Genomic DNA, 27,635 nt, shown 5'->3' with positions numbered 1-27,635 from the left:
TTTTATGAAGCCATGGCAATAGTTAATAGTCGCCCCCTTACAGTGGATGACCCCAGGAGTTTAGAACCTCTCACGCCGAACCATCTGATTACCATGAAAGCCACCACAGCCCTACCTCCACCAGGAAAGTTCATAAGAGAGGATGTGTATGCGAAAAAGAGATGGAGACGTGTACAATACCTTACTGAACAATTTTGGTGTAGATGGAAAAAAGAGTACCTACACAACATTACTGCTCGCCAATGCTGGCATGCTCCAAAAAGGAATTTTCAAACTGGTGACATAATCATAGATTCAGATGAGACTGTACCGCGAAACGAATGGAGATTAGGACGGATAATTGGCACTGCAACTAGCCCAGATGGACTGGTAAGGAAAGTTACAATTGCATTTGGTGACAAGAAATTGAACAAAAGAGGAGAACGGATCAACAAGGTTTCAATAGTAGAGAGACCAGCTCAGAAGTTGGTCGTCTTATTAGAAGCAGAGTGAACCAACCTTTAAAGGGACTTTGCTATGCTTTGCATACATGCACAAGGGTTATTATCAGTGAAATTATTAATGTTTGAAAAACGTTTATAATTTGGTGGGAGTGTAACAGACCTTATTGTAATTTAACATTAAACATTGTTTAATGTTTAATAAAGCTTCAAGAAACTCAGCAGTAAAGTTTGGCCATCATTCGGACGGGGTCCGCTACACTATCCCTCCATTGTCTTTGTTTGCTCTTGGTAATTCTAACCACCATAACTCCTCTGTGCTCTAAGGATTTTAATGTAGCGAATGTTGTGGAGGAGGCGTTGTCACCATTTTTTAAGTTATCAAACAATCTCTGTATCAAAGCAGAGTTGTTGGTTTTTTTTCTTTTGCTTCCTTTCATTGGAAAAATTGTACACTTTCATTGTGTGAAAAGCTGAAATAATAAGTCCCACGATGGACGATTTCAAAAACCTTACTATGAGGCAAAATTCTGTCATTGTTTTTTTATGGACAGTGTGTAGAGGCAATAACAGAGGCGTCGGATGGCCTGGTTTGTAGCGGTTTGATGCAAAAACATCACTTTTGCCAAGATATCTCCATTTATGTATGCTTGCTCTCTACTGTAACGGCCATCTTAGAGGACGACCATCTTGGAGAGAGAGAGGAGATGACTTTCAGCCATGATGTTTGTAATTTTATGGTCCAGTCTTCTGTAACGGTGTATGCAGGAGATCCAAAAAAGGCAGAGGAATCAGGTTATCAAAAACTCAAAAGCTTTAATACAACTCAAAGGCAGGCAAACTGACAGTGCAAAAACATCTAAAGACAACAGAGACTGGACAAAGAGTGCAGGTTAAATCAGAAATGACAGAAATTAGATTATTAATGACAAACAGCTTAAACAACTGAACTAATAATGATGGTAACCATGGAAACAAAGTAGTGGCGGGAAACTGAACAAATGAGCACGGGAACAAATCAAAATACAAACTGAAACATGACAATATTCCCCCTCCTGAAAAGGCGCTACCTCGTGATTTCAATGTGGAAGAAGTTAAGGAATATAAGAACAATTCCAACCCTCATCCAGTCCCATCCCGAAATCATTTGCTTGTTCCAGCTCACCCCAAGCCTACTACCAAATCCTCCACATCCCTTCACATCGATATCATATCAGCGGCTCCAGAGTGTCAGCCCATTCCAGCATCTTGTCCCAAGATGGCTGCCCTTCCTGAGCCTCGTCCCAAGATGGCCGCTCTTCCAGAGCCTCATCCCAAGATGACTGCACCTGGAAATCAGTCCTCTCCAGAACCTGCGGGGGACGCATGGCTAATCAACTTTTGGTCAGAACCAAACTACCAATAGGTTGTTTGCAGTCACGTGGTTCGGGTGACGTGCAATGTTCAGGTGGAGGGCAAGAAGTGAAAATTAGAATGGAGGAGATGGAGAAAAGCCTGTACTGTGCTGGTTTAGAAAGGTATAAACAGAATATCACAACATATGTTGCACGTGATCCTTATGTTATGAAGAGGAGCGGTTTTTCTACTGAATTAAAAGACTTGCCTGCCATCGAGATGGAAGATATAGAGAATGTGATGCTGCCATCACGAGTTCTAGTCTGGTTGGTTTATGTCATGAATCCAGTCAGTTCCGGACTACACTTCCCAGCATCCTCCTTGCCTATCACCTGCACTCACTCCACCAATCACCAATTGCCACATACAGCTGAAACTCATTATCTGTACTATAAAGGACTCTCACTCACACACACTTTGTGAGGTCTTGTTTCACCCTGTGTACAATTCTAGGTGTTATTTACCCTGTTGTCTGCCTGTTTCTGATCCTGTCTGTTCCCTGTGTATGAATCTCTGCTGCATGCCTTTTGGACTGTTTATTGTTTCCTGGTTTTGTGAATGATATCTGCCTGCCCTGATTCATTGCCTGTTCCTCAAGTATGATTCTGCCTGCTCTCTGCCATACCTGTTTGCCACTGTTTGACCATTGCCTGTCTTACTATGAACTCTGTTCAATAAAAGCCTGCAGATGGATCTTACCTTGAGTCCCACCTTGTTACAGTTTATATCGCGCTGCCTTTCTGCTAGTGGCGTTAAGGGCAGTCTTTTGATTTACTGTTGTGATTGTGAAAAATGGCACCATTGTAGGTCATTTATGCTGAATTGAGAATTTCAATAGGAACTCACATCATCGTTCAAGGAAAAAACTGGACGGTGTACCTAAAACAATTTACGCCTTTTCTATGTGTAAAAACACAAAGGGAAGCATGTTGATAGCAAATCTAATGATGTTACTGATTTAACTGATGTATTTAAGAATGTATCACCTGAATGTATTTTAGAATTTCAATCTTGTATTAATGTGAAATGTATTTTGCAGTTTTTGTTAATTGTGTAAACTTCATTGTTTATTCAGTTTTGAGTTTGTGATAGTGATTCCTAAATAGAAAATTCACCTCCTGCCCTCCAGCCGCATTTCACGCAACAGCAATGACGTCATGTGCAAACAACCTATACCGGTCCTCCTCCAGATTCCTGTGATGACTCACTTCTTCACCCAGATTCCAGAGATGACAATCCCAGTCCAGCAACAAGAATATCCTGCCCCTGAGTCCACTCCAGCATTGCAGTGCCCATAATGGCACTAGCAATTGTGTGTCTGGGCCACACACACATCAGCTCCAGCCCCTGACCAGAATCCAGTGATGGCTCCAGCCCATGAACCTGCTCCAGAGTCCGCTCCAGCCCATGAGTCCACTTCAGCTCCAGGGCTCAGCCAGGACGCCACTCTAGCCCCCAAGAATCCCTCCTGGCCTACAAATGCCTAGCTCCCCCCCAATACCACCTTGGTCCCCTGAACAGTCTGCACCACACTGGAGGCTTCTTAATCTGCCAGCACTGCCCTGCTCACCAGCCAGTGACCCCCAGGTGTCCAGGGTGCTCACCCTCTTTCCCTGGATGGACTCTCATGGAGTTTCTTTTGCTCCACACCCTCCTCCAGTGCCCCCCGCCCTCCCTCCCTCCCTCCTTCCCTCCCTCCTTCCCTCCCTCCTTCCCTCCTTCCCTCCCTCCTTCTCTCCCTCTCTCCCTCCCTCCTTCCCTCCCTCCTCATTTGGACTATCTGTGTATGGCACGAGGTAGCGCCTTTTCAGGAGGGGGAATATTGTCATGTTTCAGTTTGTATTTTGATTTGTTCCCATGCTCATTTGTTCAGTTTCCCGCCACTACTTTGTTTCCGTGGTTACCATCATTATTAGTTCAGTTGTTTAAGCTGTTTGTCATTAATCATCTAATTTCTGTCATTTCTGATTTAACCTTCACTCTTTGTCCAGTCTCTGTTGTCTTTAGATGTTTTTGCTCTGTCAGTTTGCCTGCCTTTGAGTTGTATTAAAGCCTTTGAGTTTTTGATAACCTGATTCCTCTGCCTTTTTTGGATCTCCTGCATACACCGTTACAGAAGACTGGACCATAAAATTACAAACATCATGGCTGAAAGTCATCTCCTCTCTCCAACAAGATGGTCGTCCTCTAAGATGGCCGTTACAGTAGAGAGCAAGCATACATAAATGGAGATATCTTGGCAAAAGTGATGTTTTTGCATCAAACCGCTACAAACCAGGCCATCCGACGCCTCTGTTATTGCCTCTACACACTGTCCATAAAAAAACAATGACAGAATTTTGCCTCATAGTAAGGTTTTTGACATCGTCCATCGTGGGACTTATTATTTCAGCTTTTCACACAATGAAAGTGTACAATTTTTCCAATGAAAGGAAGCAAAAGAAAAAAACCCAACAACTCGGCTTTGATACAGAGATTGTTTGATACCTTAAAAAATGGTGACAACGCCTCCTCCACTACATTCACTACATTAAAATCCTTAGAGCACAGAGGAGTTATGGTGGTTAGAATTACCAAGAGCAAACAAAGACAATGGAGGGATAGATTTATTAATCATAAGGCTCAGATTTTCATTTGTTTATCATAATTTCAATTCTGGTTGAGATTTGAGGTTCTAGCTGAGAGCCATACAGTACTATGTCAAGAGGGATTGAATGCATGCAATGTGAAAGCTGTATTAGAAGGGGTTAAAATCCAAGGGGTTAAAATTTGTTCAAAACAACCTCAGATTACACTCTGATATTAGCATAGATTTTAGACACATAGACACTTTGTAAAATCAAAATGAACACAACGATCAATGCTTTGATATATGACCTGTATATTGATCCAAAATGAAGAAGGAGAATATAAAATCAATTGCATGTACATCTGAATAAGAAGTAATATATTACATTTTAAAACATACATGTGTGTGGTCCTGATGAACCTTACCTTACAGGGACCAAAAAATGTCCCACACAGATGGCACTATCCAAAATCATTGTCCTTGTGGGGACATTTTTTGGTCCTCATAAAACAGCTTATAATCACACTAAATTATGTTTTTTGAAAATGCAAAAATGCAGTAAGTTTAATGTGATGGGTTCATTATATCTATGAAATGTCCCCATAAAACATGGAAATGTGAGTGTGTGTTTGTGCGCGCCTGACATAGATGCTCAGCTGGGCATTAACTCCATCTGTTCTCTCCGAGTGCCTTCCTCTTTCTGGACAGTTGGACTTCCCTTGTTAGTGTATGTGTGTGTGCGTGTGTGTCACTTTAGTGGAATGGGGGGAGGGGCACACATTGTGTTTGATGTTAAATTATGGAAATGTAAAGACATAAGGGCATACGTATATTTATAATTCCTGATATTCCACAGTTAAATGCATAATTAAAGTCAAGAAAATGATGTATTGTAATTTTAAACTTTTAGAATTTAGTTGACATTATGTGATATTTGGTTGATCTCCTGACTGGTAAAGCTGTTCATGTGGCAATTATAGGACTCCAAGTGAATTACCATTACAATCAGCTTCTGGTTGATGATTTACAATCTGTTACATAAGAGCTGATAGTTTGACACATTGTAAAGGTCTAAACAATTGTGTGACTAACGATTGTTACAGGTAAGAATAGTACTTGTACAAGAGTTTAATTTAGGTAACAGGTGCAGACATGTCATCTTAGAGCATTTTTGTACTAATAAAAGACAAAATTAACTGGAATTTAAGTGCACTGCATGCAGTTCACCAGGTAGATACTATAATATTCCATACCTTAAAAGGCACACAGAAGGTATTTATCTAGCAATTTTACTGAATAAATGCACATACTGGGCCAGGGGGAAGGTTGTTTACAAAGCTAAGCCCCGCCCCTAGCCTGTTTTGACACGTGTCAATCAATCGGAGCCCTGATATGGATGACGTGCTATGACGTCACACTTAGAGCCGGGGGGAAGGTGGACGGACAGAATGGCGACCCAGTGCCGGAGCTCCAAATGCACGGCCGAAAGAAAAGGATTCCGGCGGGAACTCGACTCGTGGCGACACAAACTCATCCACTGTGTCGGTAAGATCAAAACACCCCGTGTTCGGAAAAGCCATATTTGTTTGGTTCCATAGGCGGACGCATTGCTCTCGAGCACCCATTCGCTCAGTCTCGCGCTCGGTTTCTTTCTTGCCTGGGTCTCGCGGAGCTCCCTCCCCCAGCCGCTGTTAGCTCGCGGAGTTGCTAAGCGAGCGTGTGTCAAGTTCAAAAATATAATTAGCGAGAGTCGTCGTCCGCCCGACGCGAGCCCTTGCGTAGCTTTTGTAGCTAACAGAAAAAAAACGGCCAACACCGGCTCCATTTTCTTTGTCCCTAACGTTACTTCTTGATTCCTCGATAACCGAGTTAGCTTTGCACTCATTGACCCTTTTCTGCACCGAATACCGATGAACAAATGACTGTGTAATCGTATTATATTAATAGAGCATCAATAAGGTCCTGCTTTTGAATCTCTCTCTCATGAATTATATGGTCATTTTCACCATTGCGCCTTGATTGTTGACGATATGTTTAAAAGTAGTACAGCTTTAAGAAGCCATTAGCTAGAGAATGTTTGTCTTTAGTGAAATGTTGAAACTTCGCTGTGCGTTTTTGATGTTTTGAAAATGGGTAGTTGAAAAGATTGCGACTTTACTCTAGTAAAATATGGTAAAACAGTAGTGTTGACAAATGTTTGGCCGAGTTTACAGTGGTCAGCGTAAATCCACACGTTCACATGACTGTTTGCTGCATAAACGGATCACTGTAACCTCCGGGGTTTATGTCAAACTATAGCCATGCACTTGATACTGTAAACGGTACTTTGAACATATTATTATTATTATTATTATTATTATGTTGTAATACTTTTTCATCAAATACATTTGCAGTCGTGTTTGTAGTATGTATGTGTATATATATACACACATTATATATTATATATATTACTCTTATCGTGTTGTCTACATTTTGCTTGCAACCCTGTTACAACTATATGTTAATTTTGCGCTAATAAAATGAGCGAATTTAAAATAAAACTAGGTTTTTTGGGTTTTTTTTATACTTCAGTGGGGTAGAATGATCAATAGAATGCCAGTTTAACAGATTGTGAGTTGTATAGTTTAAAGGGTTAAAAATTAAGATTCTGTCATCATTTACTCACTTTTGTGGTGTTCCAAACCTGTAAGACTTTTGTTCATCCTCAGAACACAAATGAAGATATTTTAATACAATCTGAGCCAGTTCTGCATTCTCCATTGATAGCTACGCAACTACCACCTTGGTGCTTCAAAAAGTTCATAAAGAGATTGTAAAACTAATCCATATGAATTGACCCTTCGCAAAGACCAGCCCCCCCTTAGTTACTTTTGCTTTGTCCGACAAGCCATGGCCCTGTCACGCCACACGCAGTGAAAAATACATCGCAGAGCAAATAGGACACTGACAACATGTCGACAGACAAGACAGAGCAGGTTACTTATGATATTAAACAAAGTCCCAGCTTTCAAACTGTGTAGTTTAAAAAAAAAAAAAATAAATCAAACAATAAAAACCATTTTGTTTTTTTTTTTGTGTCGTGACAGATTGCTGTAGTGCCTCAGCTCAAGCGGCTCGTGAACCGATCATCTCTTCCTACTAGTTAATTTATAGCATCAAATAAACATGAATGAAAATGAGAAGGAAAGTTGTTTAAAACGCGGAAAGACGTCAATACACACCATTTTTCAAGTTTAAGTCAACCGAGGTTAATCTTCTAACTCCTGACTGCTTTGTCGGACAAAATGGCGGATTCGGCGTTCTGATTGTCAATCAAACTCCCGGCGAAGGGTCAATTGAGAGGCTTAAATTTTCTGGAGACACGATCGCTTTATATGATGAACAGACTGAATTTATGCTTTTATTCTCATATAAACAGAAGCTCAACTGATCCTGCTTGATGCACGAGACCAAACCTCATTGGTTCTTATGGAAGCCCAAACTAGAGGTCTGCGCGGGACTTTTTTTTTTTTTTTTGTCCCGCTCCTGCCTGCTCCCGCAAGGTTCTATTCCGCGCACACCCACTCCCGCCTAAAATTAACTCTGTGTTCATATAGTTCCCGCATATAGTGATTTTTCTTCCCGAACTGACAGGTCCCGCTAAATTTAGATTGTTTCCAGAATCTCGCATTTAAACTTCCCCTAAAGAAAGAGAGTGATTGGGGATAACAAATATAAAATGTTGCATAGCATATACAAGATTTTTATTTATCTGTCTTATGATGCTGTCAACATCCTAAAAAATGTGACAAAGAATAATAGGTTAAATATCACAGAGAAAAACAGGCTAAATTAACACACAAAAATTGCCTGACGGCTGACCGTCGGCTTGGTGCGTTCTGGACTTAACACACAAGAATGAACGTTGTTGGTTCTTGCACGTCAAGCAAGCATACTTGAGCTTCCATTTATCTTAACTGATGTGTGCATTGATGAATGTTTACATGCACTGTAACTTTTCTTTTGTCAAATCAACTTAGATAATTATTTGTGGTTCACATAATATTTTGAGTTTCTGTTGATTAAATCTCCATTGTATTAACTCAAATTTTTAATTTCAATTAATTTATGATAGTGTTTTTCTAGAGAACTTTTTATTTTCATACAGATGAGATGATATTGTATGTTTGCAGGGTTTGAAAGTATACTGGAGGGAATATATGGACCAAGGCTTCTGCAAGATCTCAATATATTTGATGGTGAGTGTGTGCGTGTGTGTGTGTTATATAATATTTAAATGTTAAATGTTTATATAATATTTAAATGTTTAAGTTGTTTCCATCCAAAGTTGCAAATTTAACTTGGAATCGGAATATTGCATGAATCATTTGTGAATAAAGTATCATTTCTGTGTGTTCAAGAGAAGAAAATTGTCACTTACTGGTAAATTGGCGCAAAATAGCTAATAAAAATGGTAGTTGGTGCAATCAGGGAAGAAATTTGGCTCTTTTTCCTCCATTATAAATTACTTGCACCTCAGAGCGTGCAGACGAAATGCAATGTGATGTCAATTTACATAAATTCCCTAAATCAATCATTGTTTAAATGAATTGATTAAAACATTAGTAAACCAGGTTGCACTTTATTTTACAGTACGCGCACTTATGTGTAATTACAGAGTACTAAGCTAAGACAGTACTGGGATATATAAGGTAATTAGATGGGTTAGGTTTACGGGTAGGTTCAGGGTTAGTACCTAGTTATTACTCAGTTGTTGCAATTGCTGTAATAAGTATATAGTATGTACATGGGGAACAGGACGGTAAAATAATTTTAAACCATAGTACATTGCATATATTTATTTGGAGCAGGTGATCGCGAATGAGCCCACACACTACATAAGACGATGTGTATGCAGATCACGGAGTGACATGACATGCTGCTTGGCTAAAGGACTTCTGGGATCTGATTGCGTTGCAATCATAATGCAGTGTTCTTCAACGTCATTTGAAAGTTCAACTAATGGAAATTGGGGCTGTGTCCGAAATCCGAATTTTGTATATAGAATTTAGTCCGAATTTAGTAAAATATCTTGTTTGGAGGGTTTTTGGACCCTTGGTTAATTGTTTCGAAATAAAAGGCTAGCCTACCTAATCCATGCATGGCTTGAAAACATTAGGTGTGTTCAAGTTGAAGCGGCACTGCGCATACTGATCGGGGCATGACCACACGAGCAATTAGAGAGCAGTTATTAAGTAACTACAGCGCGTTTGCTTCATTTTTAAACATTTGTCTGCTGGATGTGTTTTGTGCATGAGCTGCATGCACCTCAAAACTATGCACTCTGATGATGACCTTGCTTAATTGAACATTGATAAAACATCGTTTTATCAGTTACATTTTTGACAATTAATTGATCATCGATTAATTGTTAACATCCCTATAATAAATGCTGTCATGTTATCTTGCGTTTGGTTGCCTGGTGTTTGTGATTGCAATCACGTGAGACAGTTCTGGGAGTTCGTCAATCTGATGACAGACTTTGGCTCAGGCATTTCAGAATGATCAAACCTACATCTGAGATGCTGTGCAATGAAACTGATCCACTGGTTAGTCCAGTTATCCAATCACATCCACTGTTGAGGCAAAGTCACGCAAGTTTTTTTGTTGTGTATCGAGGGATTTATTCGGTAAATGTGTTTTCATCATAGTTTATGCGCATTTCTTATCGGATAAAAAATGTATCCACCTCAATTGAGAACACACGTTTTTTTTATGTGCATTTTTCCATCCTGTTTTATTTATTTTTATGAGATATCCCAAAATGTGCTGGTAACACTTTACAATAAGATTCATTAGTTAAACATTAGTTAATGTATTAACTAACATGAACTAACCATGAAATACATTTGTTACTGTATTTACTAATCTTCATTAATGAAATTAATGAAAATACAGTTGTTCATTGTTTGTTCATGTTAGTTCACAGTGCATAAACTAATGTTAACAAGATTTTAATAATGTATTAATAAATTATGAAATTAACATTAATAAATGCTGTATAAGTGCAGTTCATTATTAGTTAACTAATATAGTTAACTTATATTAACTAATGAATCTTATTGTAAAGTGTTACCAATGTGCTTAAAAATAGGTAGATACTGACAATGAATCATCTGATATTCCCTCAGAGTGTGAACCAGAGGCTGTGGATGATTGGTCCATTGATGCAAACTGCTCCTTTTGCAACCTGCAGCTAGAGAAACTGAATGTAAGTCAACCCTCAAAAGCCACAAGAGATGTTTATTATGGGGTGTTAGCTGGCAAAAAAAGACTTGCTTTGACATTTGTATAGAATGAATAATTCTTTGTGTTTAGCAGCTGTTGTTTTGGGTGTTTAATAATGCACTCTTAATTTTTATAATATATAGTTAAACAAGTTGTAAACACATACATTATAATTAATTATAATGGATCACAATTCAAGCCTTTGAGACTATAATTAAGACTTTGGGATGTATGTGACAGGTGTCAGTAACTGTAGTCCTAACTGAACTGAATACATTTTTTTTTTTTTTTTGACATAGGACCATCCTGTTGTGGCCGTGCCCGGGTCGCCACCCCCTGCTGAAACCCCCCCACCTCAGGGCCTGTCCACCTCTGATAAACTCCAGTGCCAAGCAGACCGATTCCTCTATTCTATATTTCGAAAGAAGGGTGAGAAATACATTTTCATTCCCATTATCCATACAGAGCAAATTGTGACACCTATTACATAATGTACAATTGCACTGCAGTTGTCTTCAACTTGAGGGTCATGATCCAAAAATATAAACCATGATCCATATAAATTAGGGATGTGTCTCGATTTTTGAATATTCGATTAGTCGATTTAATTATAGAATATCGAATACGTTAAAATCAGTGTTCACACGACACACGTGCCGTCATTCAGGCTGTTCACAATGATATAACGAGTTTGGGCTGACTAAAATCAATATGAGGTAAGCTTGCTGCGATAGTCGGTGTTGCCGGTGTTCAGGAACAACATCGGTATTATTGCCCGAATTGGCGCTAATTTGAAAGTGAAAGTAAAATCCCCTCAGTCATTCATGGTGCGTGTCCACAAAAAGGTGCCGGACTGGACAAAAGTGAGGCTAACGCCGCGAGCGACACTGATAGTCCACACTGGTGGAGAGCGAGCGTTTTCAGTTTATTCCTCCGGAAGCTCAACGTAGGAATTAATTGAAAGCACTCGCTCTGCTTCGCACTGTTATGAATGGCCATGCAGATTTTACTTTCACTTATATTAACGAATATATTAATATGTTAAAACAACGTCTCGATTAACATGTCAGGGCTCGAACTTTACTTTCCTGACTGCACAAGGACGTGATTAAAACGGAAATACCAAAAAAAAAAAAAAAACAGCAACTTGGGAATCACCAAAATTCAAGTGACTGATTTTATTACATTTAGTGTTAGTGGCGATCGATAGTGGATAATAAGCTGTATAATGTAGTGACGATAACAATGTTGCGCTGTTGAGGCTCGCGCAGCATCTCAAAGAGAAACGGAAACATGAGCGAAGCACACACATAAAGAAACTCAGTTAAACATACTGCGGTAAAAATTCAAAATGTGGAGTTTTTATAACTTGATACTGGTAAGCAAAACCACACAACAAAGAATGCTGTTTACAAGCTACTAGTGATAGACCGATATTGATTTTTTTTATAACCAATACCGATTATTTGCATGTTTATGTACCCGATAAACGATATGCAGAACCGATATTTATTTACTGTTATACTTCTGTTTTTGACAATTATTACAACACAAATGAGCTGAACAAACCGTTTTATTTATAACAATCACTCCCTCCTTGCATACAAAAAAAAACTTTAATTTTTTGGACTCAGACCCCTCTATTTATTTGTGTATAAATATAAAGTGCAATTAACTAAATAATGGTTATGTAGTAAATCAAATGATTATATAATCTAGGGTGTTTAAACGAGATAATCTTGTCAAAAATTTCATGCAGTGGCCATGCTTGAGGCTTCCTGATCATCAACCCATTCAGGTGCTGAGCAATATGAACAAACTTTTTTTTCCGAGACTATATAAAGTTAAACAGCACTTGTCAGTTGGCGTTTTATGATCTAAATTTAATCTAACGTTAAATCATGAAATTCCAACTGACAAAGTGCTGTTTGACTATAACTTAATCAACCGCGATCGCGCATGGAGATAATAAATAATGAATTTCCACAAAGCGGTAGGCTATTTTTATGTGTAGTAGCGAAATAATTATGTAGTAAATGATAATATAATCTAGTGTGTTTAAACAAGATAATCTTGTCAAAAGTTTCATTCAGTGGCCGTGCTTAAGCCTCCTGATCATTCGTCAGTTGCTAAGCAATATGAACGAACTTTTTCTTCTAGACTAATGGTGAGCAAATACAACAGATAGACAATTAAATTCAGCGCTTTTATTTTCAACATGCACTCATTCATGTCTGTTTTATTTAATTCATGTAAAGTTACGTCTTTATTGGGGCAGGACATGACGAATTACACTACGTGACTCAATGAGTTCGTCTCAATTGTTTAGAAACATGCTGCATAAATTAACTATATCAGGAATTTATGTCTCAGATCTCATTTGTGCATATCTGTTATGTTAAATAAAGTTGATTAATTAAAGCAAACCAAGTAGAACATATACTTTACCTGTGCACTGAGTTTTGTTGACTGATCTCCTCAGACGCCCGGGCTGTAATGGCGGAAATCTCAAAACGGCCACAAGATGGCGCCGTAAAATCGGCGAATCCAATATTACAAAACCGATACCCGATTATGGAAAAATGCTTAAATATCGGGAAAAATATCGGTAAACGGATATATCGATCGATCACTACAAGCTACCATCACTTTTAAAACACTGACACTGATTTCATACAACTGTTCAATTAACAAGTAGTTAATATTAAGCCACTTACATTTTAGAAGGAACATCGACTGTTTTTGTTCTATTTTAGCAGCAAAAATAGTTTCAAACAAAGATCACAGCAAAGCGCAACACTCAGCCTTGTTTTCATTACTGAATGATTCAGCGTTTTGAACAAATCGGTTGAGTCAAAGATTCAATGACCCATTCATAAACAACTGCCTCATTTTTGAATGAATCATTTGAATGAATGAATCAATGACCCACTCAATAAGACTGTTACTTGACGCCACCTACTGGTGGTTTAGTTTCATTTTTAAAATATAATTTCCACTCCAACATTTCATATTTGTATTTTCAAAAAGTATTTAAAACAATCCCATAACATTAATTATTGCAGTTGTAATCAATCAAAAATATGCAGATTTACCTATCTCAAAGCTGCAATATTCTGAAAGGATATTGCTTCAGAACAAATTTATATTTCTACCACAAAAAAAAAAAAAAATCCAGACAAGCTACTGTTTTACTTGTACAAGTGACTGATTTACTCTTGTCCACATGACGAGGCTTAATGTCGAGCCCTGTGTAATCTTAATGGGCCGCGTTTCATATTGTCTGACAACAAAAACAGAAAATATTTTAAACAATTTTATTGGGAATTTGGAATATTATGTTAGCAAAAGTGTAGCAGCAGAAAAGCAAACAAATGTAAAGGGCTGTCACTTGTCAGAATGCAACAATGACATGATGAATATTCTAATTGTCGTATGTTGTCATCTATCAACATTTAGCGGCATATATATATATATATATATATATATATATTTGTCGACTATTCAGGGTCACCCCTAAAAAAAAAATATATATATATATAATATATATTATGGCATTAAAAAATTAAAAATTGGCATTAAAAAGCATTAAATTAGATTTGATGAAACCTGTAGAAACCCTGTAGACAACTCAGAAAGGCAGTCACATGCTCAGATACCCACCGACATGGTTCTGTTGCAGGTTCCCGGCCTGTGTGCATTCTCAGGTGTAAATCCGTAGAAATATCTTTTAAAATTATTTATATAATTTATTTTGGATGGTAGGGCTGTGTGATTACAGTTGAAAATCACAATTGAATTTCTGTTTCGATTTTGGCTTCCAACAATTATGAAAATTAGATAATTGAGATGACTATTATTGTGCCTCATTCTATTGCTTTCCAGCGATGTGCTTTCGCTCCTCCTCAAAATCTCAAACTTTACATGCGAATAAGTCAAATATTGCGAAAATGGGATGTGCTTGATTATTTATTGTCCAAAAATGATGGAACACAAGGCGAGAGAGAGCAAGCTTTCAGATTTGTTATGGTTGTTGTTTTGTATACAGTGCATATAAGAAATTCAGTTTATTAATTCTTGAAATATTATGGTTTAAGACAAATTGTGAAAAAAAGACATGTTGTGAAAGTAGATAATGTTTTTACATAAGGAACTTGTTTTGCAAATGCATGAGATCTTCATCTAGTTCTGTGGTGATCAATTTTCCAGAATTCCCTCAGAGCTGCGATTCCAGTATACCCTTGGTGGCGCAGGAGTTGATGCGCAAGATGATTCAGCGGTTTGCCTTAGAGTATGCATGTAAAAGCCAGGCTCATGAGGGCCTGAATGGCCTGAGTGACAACAATGAGCTTCTCCCTAAACAACCAGATCCTGATGGGCCCCTGGACCTCACAGTAAGCCGAGCTTCTCAGGCCTTGCAAGGTAAGCACACCACCATGTCCATACAGATTCAGAATACAGATTTTTATCTCTGCAATTTTAGATACTACAAATTCAGAAATTTTTCCTTGTTTTCAGAGAAAGTGGTCTATTGACTTTTATTTATTAAGCCTAGTCTGGAAGGAACTAAACTCTGAATAAACAGGGTGAATTTACAGTTTGCAAAATTTGATTTTGTGCATGTGCTCTCAAACTTTATTAATTGCTGTTTTTCATGGATTACTTCTCATAGTAGATGGAGTACTTGACCTCTCTAAGAAAAACGCATCTTCAGAAAATGAAACCACTCAACATAAAGTTTCAGGGTGAGTACTTCTCCTTTTCCTTTATTGTTTACCAAATTGTGTGTTTGACTGTTTGTCCTCATCCTAACAAAGCCAAAGACAATTTATTGAGGATGTATATGGTCTTTTAACTGGTAACATTTTGACCCAGTAAAAATTTGTTTTTATTTAAAAAATATTTTTTTGTGTTTGAGTCTTGTTTCACTTGTATCCTTTGTATCCTATCTGATCATTTTGTGTGAACAAATTTTACTCCTCATACATTTGATGTGTTTTCAATGTACAATTTAGTGGTTGTTTTGTTGCACTGCCAAAGGGTTGACTCTTTTCTAACTTGTTGGAAGGTAACGTCACGTTTGCCAGCAGTCAGGGGCTTTATTTGTTCCTTTGTGCCACCTGTATTTATTTATTTGTTTATTTATCTATTCGTTGGTTTATGCAGTATTTTCACATGAGAAATAAATACCTGAGTCTTACAAAATGCATCTGCATTGCAAAGATACTGGAAGTACTCCCATAGACGCTTGTCTTTCTCCACACAATTGACGAGAGACTGTCCTTCCAAGAAGTATCGTTTGCAACCTAAGGCCAAAAACAATGTGTTTACCCCCAAACAACTCAAAGGCTTTGTGTTATACAGACATTTGAGAAGTGAGTGATGTTACCAAAAGACAAGGCAGTAAAGGAGTGGACCCTGAGTGCGTCCTGTCATTGGTCCGCTCACACGTTCGTTTCTCATCCTCCCACCCACCTCCCCTTAGGAGACCAATCAGAGAGGACTATTTGGATCGCAGCTCTGAGTTTGCAGAAGGTTTGCTCTCTAAAGCCTTGAAAGATATTCGTTCTGGATCACTGGACATTCACAAAGCAGCCATACTATACGGGATACCTCATAAAACCTTACAGCTTCAGACAGAGGCCTTATCGCCGAAGACAGAGTCGGTTTGGCCAACCAACGACACTCGACTCATCCTGCAGAAGGTAGCAGCATGGGCGCGCTCCCAGTCCGAGCAATCCGAAGTAAGAAAATGTAAATTTACGTCACCAGAGCACACCGAGCTGAAATTTCCAGCAGCCGTGACTGCCTCGTCATACCTTCACCACTTAACCTTGCAGAGGATGGTCTCGCAACTACGGGAGCAGAACGGCAGGCCTCTCGCCAACACCGAGCCAACCACATCTCCTCAGAGTCCTGCCGCTGGGCCAGCTGTGCACATCCGAATCCCTCAGGTACGCTTTAGCGCTCAGCCCAAAGCCCAACTGGATCTGGCTGGCCTGGTGGATGCTATGTACCAAGCCAACAAAGCCTCTGATGGCTCCACTGCTTTCCACAAGCTGAAGACCATTCTCCCTAAACAGGGCTTGGTCGAAAGCCACTCGGGCCTCGAGTCACGTCTACTCCAGGGTGACCTGCCACCACTGTGTCTGAACATAAAAAACGGGAGTGTTGGCGTGAGCGTCACCGGAAGTCTGGTTGACTGTGGAGATGATGACCGTCGAGACAAGCAGCCACGGAAAAAGCGGGGCCGTTATCGGCAATATGACCACGATATCCTGGAGGAGGCCATAGCTATGGTGATGAGTGGGAAGATGAGCGTGTCAAAAGCTCAGGGCGTCTATGGGGTTCCACACAGCACCCTTGAGTACAAAGTCAAAGAGCGAACGGGCACGCTAAAGACCCCACCAAAAAAGAAGCTCCGCCTTGTTGAAGCGGCAACCTCAGGCTCCGGAAAGTCAGGGACAACAACCAATGCCTCATCTACTGCCTACAAACAGTCTTAACTCAAAACCAAAACCTCAACTATTTCCTAGAGATGGTTTTAACTAAAACATCACCTAAACCGCAGCCAACAGGTTTTTTTTTTTTTTTTTTCCAACATGCAGTCAAGACCTCATTCAGACTTGGAAGATACACTTGAATCCTCAACCACAGGTTAAATGGTACATTTTATCAAGTCTCAAAACATGCCTTTAAAAAATCTATTCAGGGTTTTCACTGTGGATATCTCTATGAATATATATATATATATATTTAAAATATTGTAAAGCACTGTTGATTTTTAAGTTAATTACAGTTTTAAAACTAAGAAAAATTCAGGTTTTGTTAATACATAAGCTAATCTCAGCTTAATGATTGTTGTATGCAGCTTTCACACTGATTAGTCTTTGTAGAGACTGGTCATTTTATTTCAAGTCTATTAACAGTATTTTTATGGTGTCTGTGTGGCAAATTTGGTGACAGCATGACTAACATCCCATTTAACTCACCAGTGGGAGATGTCTAACCATATATGCAATGGGTAGATATAGGTACAAGTTTCCACTCCAACAAAGGAACAACACTATGTAAATATTTTTGGACTATTAATACTTATTGCGTTTTGTTGTATAACAGAGGTAATTATATCAGTTTCATGAAGTATCAATGAAGTACATTAATCAAGACTGTTGCCATGTCATTGGGGTGAAAGCTTGGACCATCTCAGGCTTTTTGTGGATGAGACTTCCCACATCCTGCACTGATAGTGATTTTATTTTAATTTTTGGTAAGTCAAGATACTTGATTTGAAGAATTGTATACACACTTTTTTTGTTGTCTTTTTCTATACGTCTTGCCCCTTTCCATTTTCCCCCTGCATATCTGCTCAGCAAATTGGCAATGTAATGCATGTCAGAATGGTGCACAGGGAAAAAAATGCTTGATGGCAGTCTCGGTGAATGTTTGTTTTACACTGAATAATAGATTAATATTTATTACTTTTTCAGTAATCAGAACTACTGAAATCCTCAAATCCTATTCTCTTTACTGATTTGAATTCTACTCTATTGTGTGTTTTTCCTCACACTAAAGACATCCTAGCATCATTTGTCTGCTGTAACCAAAACAGTTCAGGGTCATCTTGTCACTCCACATACACTCCATGAAGGAAGCAGTTCAGAGTAGGGTGCTGCTGATCTTGGATCAGAATTTTTCCGTGTCCATATTCCATGATGCAATTATCATGGGACAGAAATGCAAAGCCTGATCCAAGTGCTACTCTGAAATGCTTTATTTGTCCAGATTTCTGTAGTTAAGCTGCTCTTGCTTTGTGTTGTTTTTTCTTTCTTTCATGTTAATGATTAATATAGCTTTTAATGACCTATTATACAACTGTTTCACTTTATGATACTGGTAATTTACCTTATAGCATGGACCTGTGTTTTTTTTTTTTTTTTTACTGAGTTTAGAAGCTTGTATAGTTGGAATATAAGATTCAGTTGCACTTTACAAAAGATGCACACGTACTTGTGATACAGGTTATTGTTGCATACCTGTGATGAAGGATATGGCCATATACTGACGTTGAATGGCATTTTTTTTAGCATAGTTCGGATATCTGTTTCACAAGTATACTTGTAGTGCTTTGCAAAGTGTAGTTGAAGCATGTGAATTTTGTGATTGAAGCTTTGGAAATATGAACTTTTCCATATGCAATGTTAATGTTTAACTTTGTGTTGTGAATGTTCTGTAAATGGTTTACCTCTTGTTGTTCTTCGAAGTTAAATTCCCCTCTGCCCTAAAAACAGATTTACTGATATATTCTTAAATTTACCTCTGATTTAGAAGCATTTATCAAACCACCCTGAATGTTCTTCACAGCTCTTAAAATTAACAACAGAGTGCCTGCTCTTGCAGCTACGGCTCAGTTATTCTGTAGGCCAGTAGCAGTTTTACATAACAAATCTTTAAAAACAAAAAACAAGTATTTATATACTACTGTGGATCGTATATAAAATCTGTATTGTGGATTTATATACCGTTACCATTATTACCGATATAACTTTTTCTGTTCTTTTTCTCGGGGATAGATATGTTGCAGGCACAGTTTCACTTTTAATGTAAAGGGTGGTCATGTAAGTGTTAATATCATGCAGATTATTTTAAATCATATACATGTATTGTCAGTACTGCGCTCTCAAATTTTCATTATATGGGATACTTTTAGGCTCCCTACGGAGAATGTTGGTCCCAATTATCTTTTTATTTTTTTCACCTTGCTGTTCTAACATCTTATTAGTGTCCTGTATAATTTCAGTCCAAAAAAACACTGGTATTCTCAGGGTAACAGCAGTCCTAAAAAGCATAGAGCATGATTGTTTTAGAACGGTTATTTTATATCAAAATAAGGGCCCTTAGGATTCTGTTATAGAGCCATATATGGTTCATCCAAAGCCAATTAGTTTTCTCCCATTTTACGGGGACAGCGTGTTCAGCAGAGGTTATTGATCAGAAAGGCAAAATATAAAATTTAAATATTTGATTTTTGTTTTTTTCCTAAACAGTTTGGCTTGATTATAGATGGATCATTAAATGGATCAATATCACCAGTTTAGGCCTTTCTAAGTATATGTAATTTCATATTCATAACGGGTTCAGGATATTAATAATTTTGCAATCAGTTATTTATGCATATATCTGCTGCACTAAGATTGATTTTTGTACTATTCCCTCTAATTCTAATATATAATTGTATTTGTGTTGTGTGTTATTTCTTTCGATGTAATCCGAATATGAAGTTTAAACATTGTGTTGGTTTTGTGTTGAAGCACTTTGTTGCTCTTGCACATTGATATGTGAAATGCTTTACTGCACTTGCATGCATAAGTGAGTTCCTTGTCTTGTAATGTTCCTCAACATGTGATGTTTTCTTTTTACCCCAGGCAGGTTAATATAAATTTAATCTTTGTCTTTTTGATCAACTTCAAATGTGGGGAAAACTGGTCCTTTTAAGCATTTATTTGTGTCTAAAATATTTATATTTGGTGTGGTGTTTTTTTATTTTTTATTACATTTCAGGATTAGGATAAGGCTAATCTAAGCAAGAACTGAATTGATTGTAATAAGGTGGAATACTGAAGGCATATTACTCCAGTGTGTTTAACTATACTGCATTTTTTTTTTTTTTTTTTTTTTTTTTAAGAGAATTTATATAATCTTTTAAACATTCTCTAATCTTTTTCTCCAACCCTTAACAAATCTGTTACCTTTTGAGGTAGTTGTATTTTACTTTCACAAGACATATTGCCTGCAAATGTTGGTTTGTAATTGGATTTGTCAGGAGACATGTTGATTTATCAGGAAACTATTCTGAAACTATTTATAAATAAATTATTCAGTTTAAGATAATTGTCTATATACATAGTTTTCCTGAGTGTAAGCGTTACTACAATCGCCATCCTTTGCCTTCAAGTTACCAATAAAAAAAAAAATTGTTCCATGTACAGAGTTGTTTGCTTTTTTTGTACTTTTTTTCTATGGCCTTTACACATGCTTTACACATCTATGCATAATTACAAATATCTTTACAAGGCAATGTTTATGTGGTGCCTTTAACAAGATAAGCGGTTATCTCTTAAATACAGCTTTTCAAGTTTTATAATTATGCAATATATTTTTATAGTAGGATTTTGTAATTCCTTTAAACCAATTGAAATTTATTAATCATCATAACAGAGTTAAAAGAGGTGAGAGGGTTAGTTCAGTTCACATTTATGAAAATTGATTATGTCCGTGATTGAGTAATGACTTAACCCAATTTATTTATGTAGTTCCTTAGGGCCAAGTGTGGAAGACCAGTCCAGGCTTGGGAAGGAAGATTATTCTAAAGCTCCAGAGGTCTGGAGAGTCACTGTGTTGGAGAAGGTCCTCTCTTTGCTTTGTTCCCATCATAGACTTCTACTCTATTATATTTTAAAGGATATGCAGGAAGATTACAACATCTCTGTATCTATGCGGGATGCTCACAGACGACAGACTAAGGCCGGATCCCTTTGCTGCCAGGCTGATAAAAAAATGCTTAATGAAGCTCCAACCTTTTCATTAAGTGACTGCTCAGTAACTGCTGACATTTGTTGCAGAACAGCTAGTAGGCTTCCAACATGTGGATTTTCTCCTCTATGTGTCTGTCTGAGGAACATTCATGGACATTGCTGCCAAAATACATCCATGGCTTGTGTTGGCCAAGTCATCTGTTCTAACACCACTGTTTGTTGTACTCACTCAAAACTACCCTCATGGCAGCATCAGCACAATGGTGATCATGCCTACATTTCTCATACAAGAGGTGCCCTAATCACCCCTCAGGGTGATTGTAACTTTCATAAAAGATGCAAAGGAAGCCGGAGCCCCTCCCCTCCACCACTCTCACCAAAGCCTGTGGACCTGGACTGTAAAATAGCCGTCAAGTCCAGTATCTTCCACATTCAGGACTGCAAGGCCCTGAACATGGCACCTCCTTCTCTCCTACCTCACAGAACTGAGGATGAAGATACAGCTTTGTACTCGAACACTTCTCTTTGTCTGGGATCTCCTGATGAATGTTGCAAAGAGGTTGTAACGTTGCATACACGCACAGAGGAGAATGACCACCAGTGTGGATCTTTTATTGGAGATCTAATGGATAGAGTCACTGAAAAGCTCAAGAGTATCCAACCTTTAGAGAAGGAACAAAATCTACTTGCCCATGCTAGTCAAATCTCCAAGACAAGAGATGACACACATTTGACTGAGATTATAACAACTGTGCTACACAACAGTAGTGACAAAGATTATAACCTTAATGAGCTTTTACAACAGCATGTAGCCACAGAACAGCAATCCCCTCAGACACGTTCCCGAAAGAGATTGGAAACTTTAGTTGCCATGAGCAAGTCACCTGACCTTCCATCATCAAGAAGACAAAGCCTACAAATCAAGAGAGATCTGGCCAGACTTAGTCCATCATATTTCAAGAGGAATGTAGGCTTTGAGAGAGATAGCTGCTTGAAAACGGTTAAACCTTTAAAGCTTACATATTCCCTTGTTGAAAAATCTGAATGCAGAAAGTTGGACAGAGTTTACACAGAGCCTATAAAAGATACCATAGAAAATCTGACAACACATGCACAAAGTGAAAAGACATCAAATAATCAAGAAAGCCATGCTCAACCCCAACATGTATGTCTTGATGAACTACTGCCTTCTGCTTCTGATGAAAAGGTGCAATCACAAACAACTGATAGTGATCAAAAGGTGAAAAAAAAAATCCAAAAAAAGAACAATCTGACAGTTCAAGTTGGAAGGTCCAGACGAAATATCGTACCACCTCAGCGTTTCTCTTCCTATGTCACTGAGCCACGAAAGATGTATTTTGCAGCCTGTTTTTCAGAGAGTATATTCACCAAGCATTCCCCAAAGGACAGCACCTCAACGGCACTTAGCTTCACAGAAGAAATTGCTTGGCCAAGTGATAAATGTGACGATCAGCCATTTCAAACTGTGGATAAACCAGAAGACTGTGTTGTGCCACAGAACAAAGCTTCACAGAAATGTGAGGTTTTATCCAAAAATGAGCTACTATCTGAGCACAAGAATAATGTCAGGAATCCTGATAAAGAGAGTGCAAGAAAAAGAAAACCATGCCAGAATTCCACCTCACCATCAAAAAGATCTAAACGCCATAGAACCAACAGTCTAAACACTGACTCACACAGTCCCACTGAAACTATGTCTAACTTTAACACGACTGAGAGTACACAACAGGCTAAAGCAAGCCCGTCTGGACTGAAATATGATAGTCCTATAAAGCTCATGTTTGTTTCCTCGGTGACAGGTGAAGATGGTGTAAAATATACACTCAAAGCAGCTTCCTCTGGCTCAAATTCACATGGAGAGATGTTTGATCCATGTGTGGAATCCTCATGGGCAGGCAGTGCCATAGATGAACAATTTCAGGATTCAGTCCTTGAATCTGTGCCAGGGAAAACTGCTGAGCGTGTTGGGAACAAGTGCACTTCACCAAAAGTGGTTTCACTTGATGCATTATTGCCCAGTTGTTCAAACAATGAAAGTGAAAACCAAGAAACACTACCAACTGTACATCAAACAACTCCAGTAAAAAGACGTCCTGGGCGCCCCAAAAAAATAGGACCACACATTGTGAAGTCTGTGAAACGTCCCATTGGTAGACCTCCAAAACCAAAAACAACAGATTTAAGTTCTTCAACAAGTACAACCAGTTCCAATGCAGTGAATCATAGAACAACAGAAATGTCTTCTAAGGATGATGGAAACAAAAATCTAAAAATCACTATAGTGTATGGAAGATCAAGAAGGGCAAGAAGAGTAGTTTCTGAAGATTTGGGTAATTTCCCTGTACAGCAACATGTTCATGAAGTATGTAATGGAGGCATGTACAGTAAAACATGTTCTGGAAAGACAAGTAGTGATCAAATGACCAAAGATCAGTTTAAAGATCTTCATTTTGTTATGCCTATCGAAGACAGGAAATGCGTCCAATCTAGCAGCAACATCAAATGTCAAAGACAGAGTGACACAGCTGTGTCAAGAAAACCAGGAAGACCTCCCAAAGTCAAAATTTCCGGGATCTCTGTAACAGTCACCAATGGGTCACCAAGACAAAGAAAGATACACATGAAAAGGGACACAAAAGATTCACATCTGCTCAGAAGGACTCTTCTTGTTGAATTTCATCCTTCCAAAGAGCAAAAGACAATCAGCATTCCTGCTGACATTCACAAGGATACAGTGGATCCACCGAAAGAACATAATCGGAATACCAGAGGGCAGCTCATACCAGTGAGACATTCTGTTAGAGAGCGGAAACCCTCCATTCATTTGCTCCACTCTGTCGCTACTGCCAGATCCTGTGCATTAGTTCGCAGGTCACGAAAACTACTGCTGAATAAGGCTAGCTGTGAGGCCAGCCAGCATACAAAGAACAGACAAGAGGAGCCCCCAGACAATGCACTTTCCATAAAGACCAAGAATGTCAGTTGCGTAAAAGACATTGTTCGTTTTTCTGCAGTTTCAGTGGACTCAATTTTCTCCTCAAATGAGGGTTTCAAGTGGTGGCCCACCTCAGCATCACCCGAGACCTTAAATGAAGAGTTAGCTAGGAGGATCAGACTGATATCGAACACTTGGGTATCAGATGTCCTGGAGGCTAATAAATCAGGAGAGATTAAAACTGATCTTAAACCAAAAACTTCTGAGAAGCTTAATGGCCCTGTTAAGAAGTCTGCTTCTGCTATTAAAATGCTTTTTGAGAAAAACTATAATATGGAGAAGCTCTGTACCTGGTTTATGCAGTCTACAGAAACTCAGTCCCTTGCAATTGTAAAGAAGGCCACTGCAAGAAATCCCAAGGACGTCTTTCATTACAACCTCAGCAGACCCAATTGCAAAGTGAATGTTTGCCCAAGTCCACAAGCAGAGCGGCTCAGGAAACATGTCAAAAAATTTGCTAAAGTTGTCCCAAAGAGTCCGTCAATGCACAAACAAGCACAAGAATTGCTGTCCAAATCAACAAGGTCACAAGCTAAGAGAAAGCTTTTTAACACATCACTTAATCTGAGGCATGATGTTAGGCAGCAAACATCTAGGTGTAGTGGCACATGGGTTGTTTACAGAACAGCTCTGCTTAGAGCAAGGCTTAAGTTTAAAACTAGGCCCAGGATAATATTAAATGATACAGCACAAAACGTTTTTCGTGACCAGATGAGGACAATGACTTCAGGTGCTAAGACACTAGAACTAATGAAAGAAATGCCTAACTTGGTAGACAAGACATCCAGACCAGTCATTAAAGTTCAAAATGCATTAAAGCTTCTAGTCAAAGCTCCTCAGAAAATGATTGGGATTGCCAACATTTCAAAACAGAACAGAATCTGCTCCAAAGCTTGGAGTCCAGAGTCCCTAAAGGAGTGCAGGGTGTTTCTGAAAAAGATCAACTCCCCAAACACAAAGTCAACGACAGAGGAATGTAACATTTGCACAGTAAAGCTCTATGATGTCTCGGAACAAGAGGAGAATGAAGATGTCATGGTGGGAGAAACACTTAACTCTCCAGCACAGCTGCCCTCATCCCTGAAAAGCCAGAGCAAGGGAGCAAGAAAAAGAGGTAAACGGAAAAGTTGCAGCACAAGTCTATCTCCCCCAACAAAAATGCTCCGACAATCAAGGAGCAGCAGGGGTGTTCTGGGAGCAAGGTGGTGTGACTTTGTGCTCGGTAAGTCTTAAGCATTATTTCTCATTAGTCCTGAAACATACTTTATGCAAGTACACAAACAATGGTGCATTCTAGCTGCACAGGCTTGGATTTGAGCATTATGGCAGAGCAAGTGAAGAGAATATTTCCAAGTCATACTTAACTGAATAATAACCCATCCAGTTTAATGTCAGATATTTGAATGTAACTCATTTGCCTATGTACTGAGATTTGTTACCATCAGACCAATGCAAGTTGACTACACCTGACTACAAGTTGACCAAACGCTCCTGTCTGCATTCTGGCGTAGTTTGTTTCTGGCCTCTGTAAAGAATATTTTGATATTAAATTGAACAGTTACATTTTTTTTCTTTTGTAGTTTTTACTTTGTGTTGATTCTGGGAGTGTGGATTATCTGCTTTCAATGTGTAATAATTGTTTTTTAAGGTAAAGGTTTTAAAACGGAGCATGTTCTGTTTGTAGTCTATTCTCTGAGAACTCAATTCTCAATGTCTCCAATTTTTGCTTTACAGGCTCATTGAAATAACTTGGGACCAGTTTGGTGTGAGACATTTTCTTGAACTCTAACATAAGGTGCCTTTCAACAGTGGTCTGGCTGAGTATCACAAGCATTATGACACGCAACCTCGGCAAGCGTCATGTAGCAAAGAAAAAACAAACTTTAAGACACTTGTTGCACTATTTAAACTTGTTTTTTTATGTTTGTAAAAATCATTTATTTTTCCTTTTTAAATCTCATTTGAATTTTACTTTTGGTGCAAACCAAGAGAAGTAAATGTCTTCTAGTTACATGGAGTATCAAAGGTTACATGAGCAGTATGTTTGGTTTGCCCAACCTGTGATTTTTGGAGTCTCATAGCAGAGTTCAGCTTTAAGATTAACTTTTATGTAATTCTGGAGAAGACCATTTCATTTCACATTTCTTGATATATTGTAATCATTTGTGTTGTAACAGCTCTTTATATTTTGCAAAAAGTAAATTTGTTTAATGTAGATATTTTAAAGTTTGGAATACAAATGGAATCCTCTCTTGTGCTGTAATTAAGTCGGTAAATGTGTGACAAAAACTGCCCGCTCACAATGCATTCTGAAATTTGAAATTGATGGTAGTCTCCACTTCTTTTATTCTCAAAGTGTATGTAGTGTCCTTTTACCCTGTATTTATGGTAACCTTTCTTACAACTTCTGTGAATTTAGACTGTTTTCCAAGTTGTGGAATATCATTTAAGCATTAATTTACATCCAGGTTTATGTTCTTGTTGCACTACCACACCCCAAATGCTACCCATTGTTTTCTTATTTCTGACAACCATTGTTATAATGTACAGTGTATTTTTGGTGTAATGTTTTACTCTGAGAAAGATGTGAGATTCTATTTTTCTTTCTTTTAAATTAAAAGCTTTTAAGATCATCCAGAGGCAAATATGTTCCACATTTCATTTCTTGAATACAAAATTTGTACAAAAAAAAAAAAAAAACTTCTTGATCTATAGCAGTATGTGACACCTACCTCCTGAAATCTACTGGTAAAGGCATGGTAGTTCGGCCTAAATGGACTACCCATTGATGTAACCATATCATTAGTTAAGGCCTCTACCAAGAACATTTTAACTGGTTATACAGCCTGTATGTTTATTTATTTAAATACTTCGGTAGCTCTAGTTATACATCTGTTGGTTGTTTCCAGTCTGCTGCCCTGCCCCTTGAGTATGTAAAAGGTTGAAGTTGCCCCACTGTGGTTTTAGATTTTGTTGAGTCACCTGAACTCATTTAAGTTCCTTGTAACAAGACTGGCTTGCATTTGTGCAATAAATTTAGTCAGTGTTACACTGAGACCATTTAAGATGTATAATTTGATTTGTACTTTGAGAAACTAGTTTGTTTTTACATGTAGCTTGAAACTGTCATCTAGTTTATCCTATAAGATTGAATCTATTAATGCATCGGATACTTGTCTGCTAGAGGCATTTGTTTTGAAACTGCTGAAATAAGACTCCAGTTATACCATATACATACCCAGTGCCAACAAGCTTGTGCACAATCATGTGTAACATCTACTTTAGGCCTCAACCATTCGAACTACTGTAGTCATTCAAAATGTGTGGCAAAAGTGCAGACAACAAAGTTAAAATGGTGCATTATATCTATACCTATGCCAACCATATGCTAGAGTTGGGGCTTGTTATGGGAA

At 38.3% G+C, this 27,635-nt stretch overlaps 1 protein-coding gene across 3 annotated transcripts; it reads left to right on the top strand.

Moving 5' to 3' along the window:
• Positions 1 to 5,835: 5,835 nt before the first annotated feature.
• Positions 5,836 to 26,449, top strand: lcorl (ligand dependent nuclear receptor corepressor-like). 3 transcript variants are annotated; one of them, XM_067402829.1, is made up of 8 exons: positions 5,836 to 5,949; positions 8,577 to 8,642; positions 10,575 to 10,654; positions 10,971 to 11,100; positions 14,881 to 15,093; positions 15,347 to 15,416; positions 20,985 to 25,444; positions 25,957 to 26,449. In XM_067402829.1, the coding sequence occupies exons 1-8, from the start codon at positions 5,853 to 5,855 to the stop codon at positions 25,968 to 25,970; spliced, it is 5,130 nt and encodes a 1,709-aa protein (XP_067258930.1). In that variant the 5' UTR covers positions 5,836 to 5,852; the 3' UTR covers positions 25,971 to 26,449. The 3 variants fall into 3 exon arrangements, with proteins under 3 accessions (XP_067258930.1, XP_067258929.1, XP_067258931.1); XM_067402828.1 differs by having other exon boundaries at positions 15,344 to 15,416; XM_067402830.1 differs by lacking the exons at positions 20,985 to 25,444; positions 25,957 to 26,449 and adding an exon at positions 16,157 to 17,383 and having other exon boundaries at positions 15,344 to 15,416.
• The last annotated feature ends 1,186 nt before the right edge of the window (positions 26,450 to 27,635 follow it).

This window comes from Chanodichthys erythropterus, chromosome 12 (assembly GCF_024489055.1).
Source record: "Chanodichthys erythropterus isolate Z2021 chromosome 12, ASM2448905v1, whole genome shotgun sequence".
Classification (NCBI taxonomy): domain Eukaryota; kingdom Metazoa; phylum Chordata; class Actinopteri; order Cypriniformes; family Xenocyprididae; genus Chanodichthys; species Chanodichthys erythropterus.
The sequence above is the reverse complement of the archived record's forward strand: the minus strand, read 5'-3'. Positions and strand labels throughout refer to the sequence as shown.

Bases quoted from the DNA above. Each gene is read 5' to 3' on its own strand.
- lcorl (XM_067402828.1), top strand. From the start codon at position 5,853: ATGGCGACCCAGTGCCGGAGCTCCAAATGCACGGCCGAAAGAAAAGGA. The intron at 10,655-10,970 runs GTAAGTCAACCC...TTTTTGACATAG, and splicing joins TGCAGCTAGAGAAACTGAAT to GACCATCCTGTTGTGGCCGT. The intron at 11,101-14,880 runs GTGAGAAATACA...TCAATTTTCCAG, and splicing joins TTCTATATTTCGAAAGAAGG to AATTCCCTCAGAGCTGCGAT.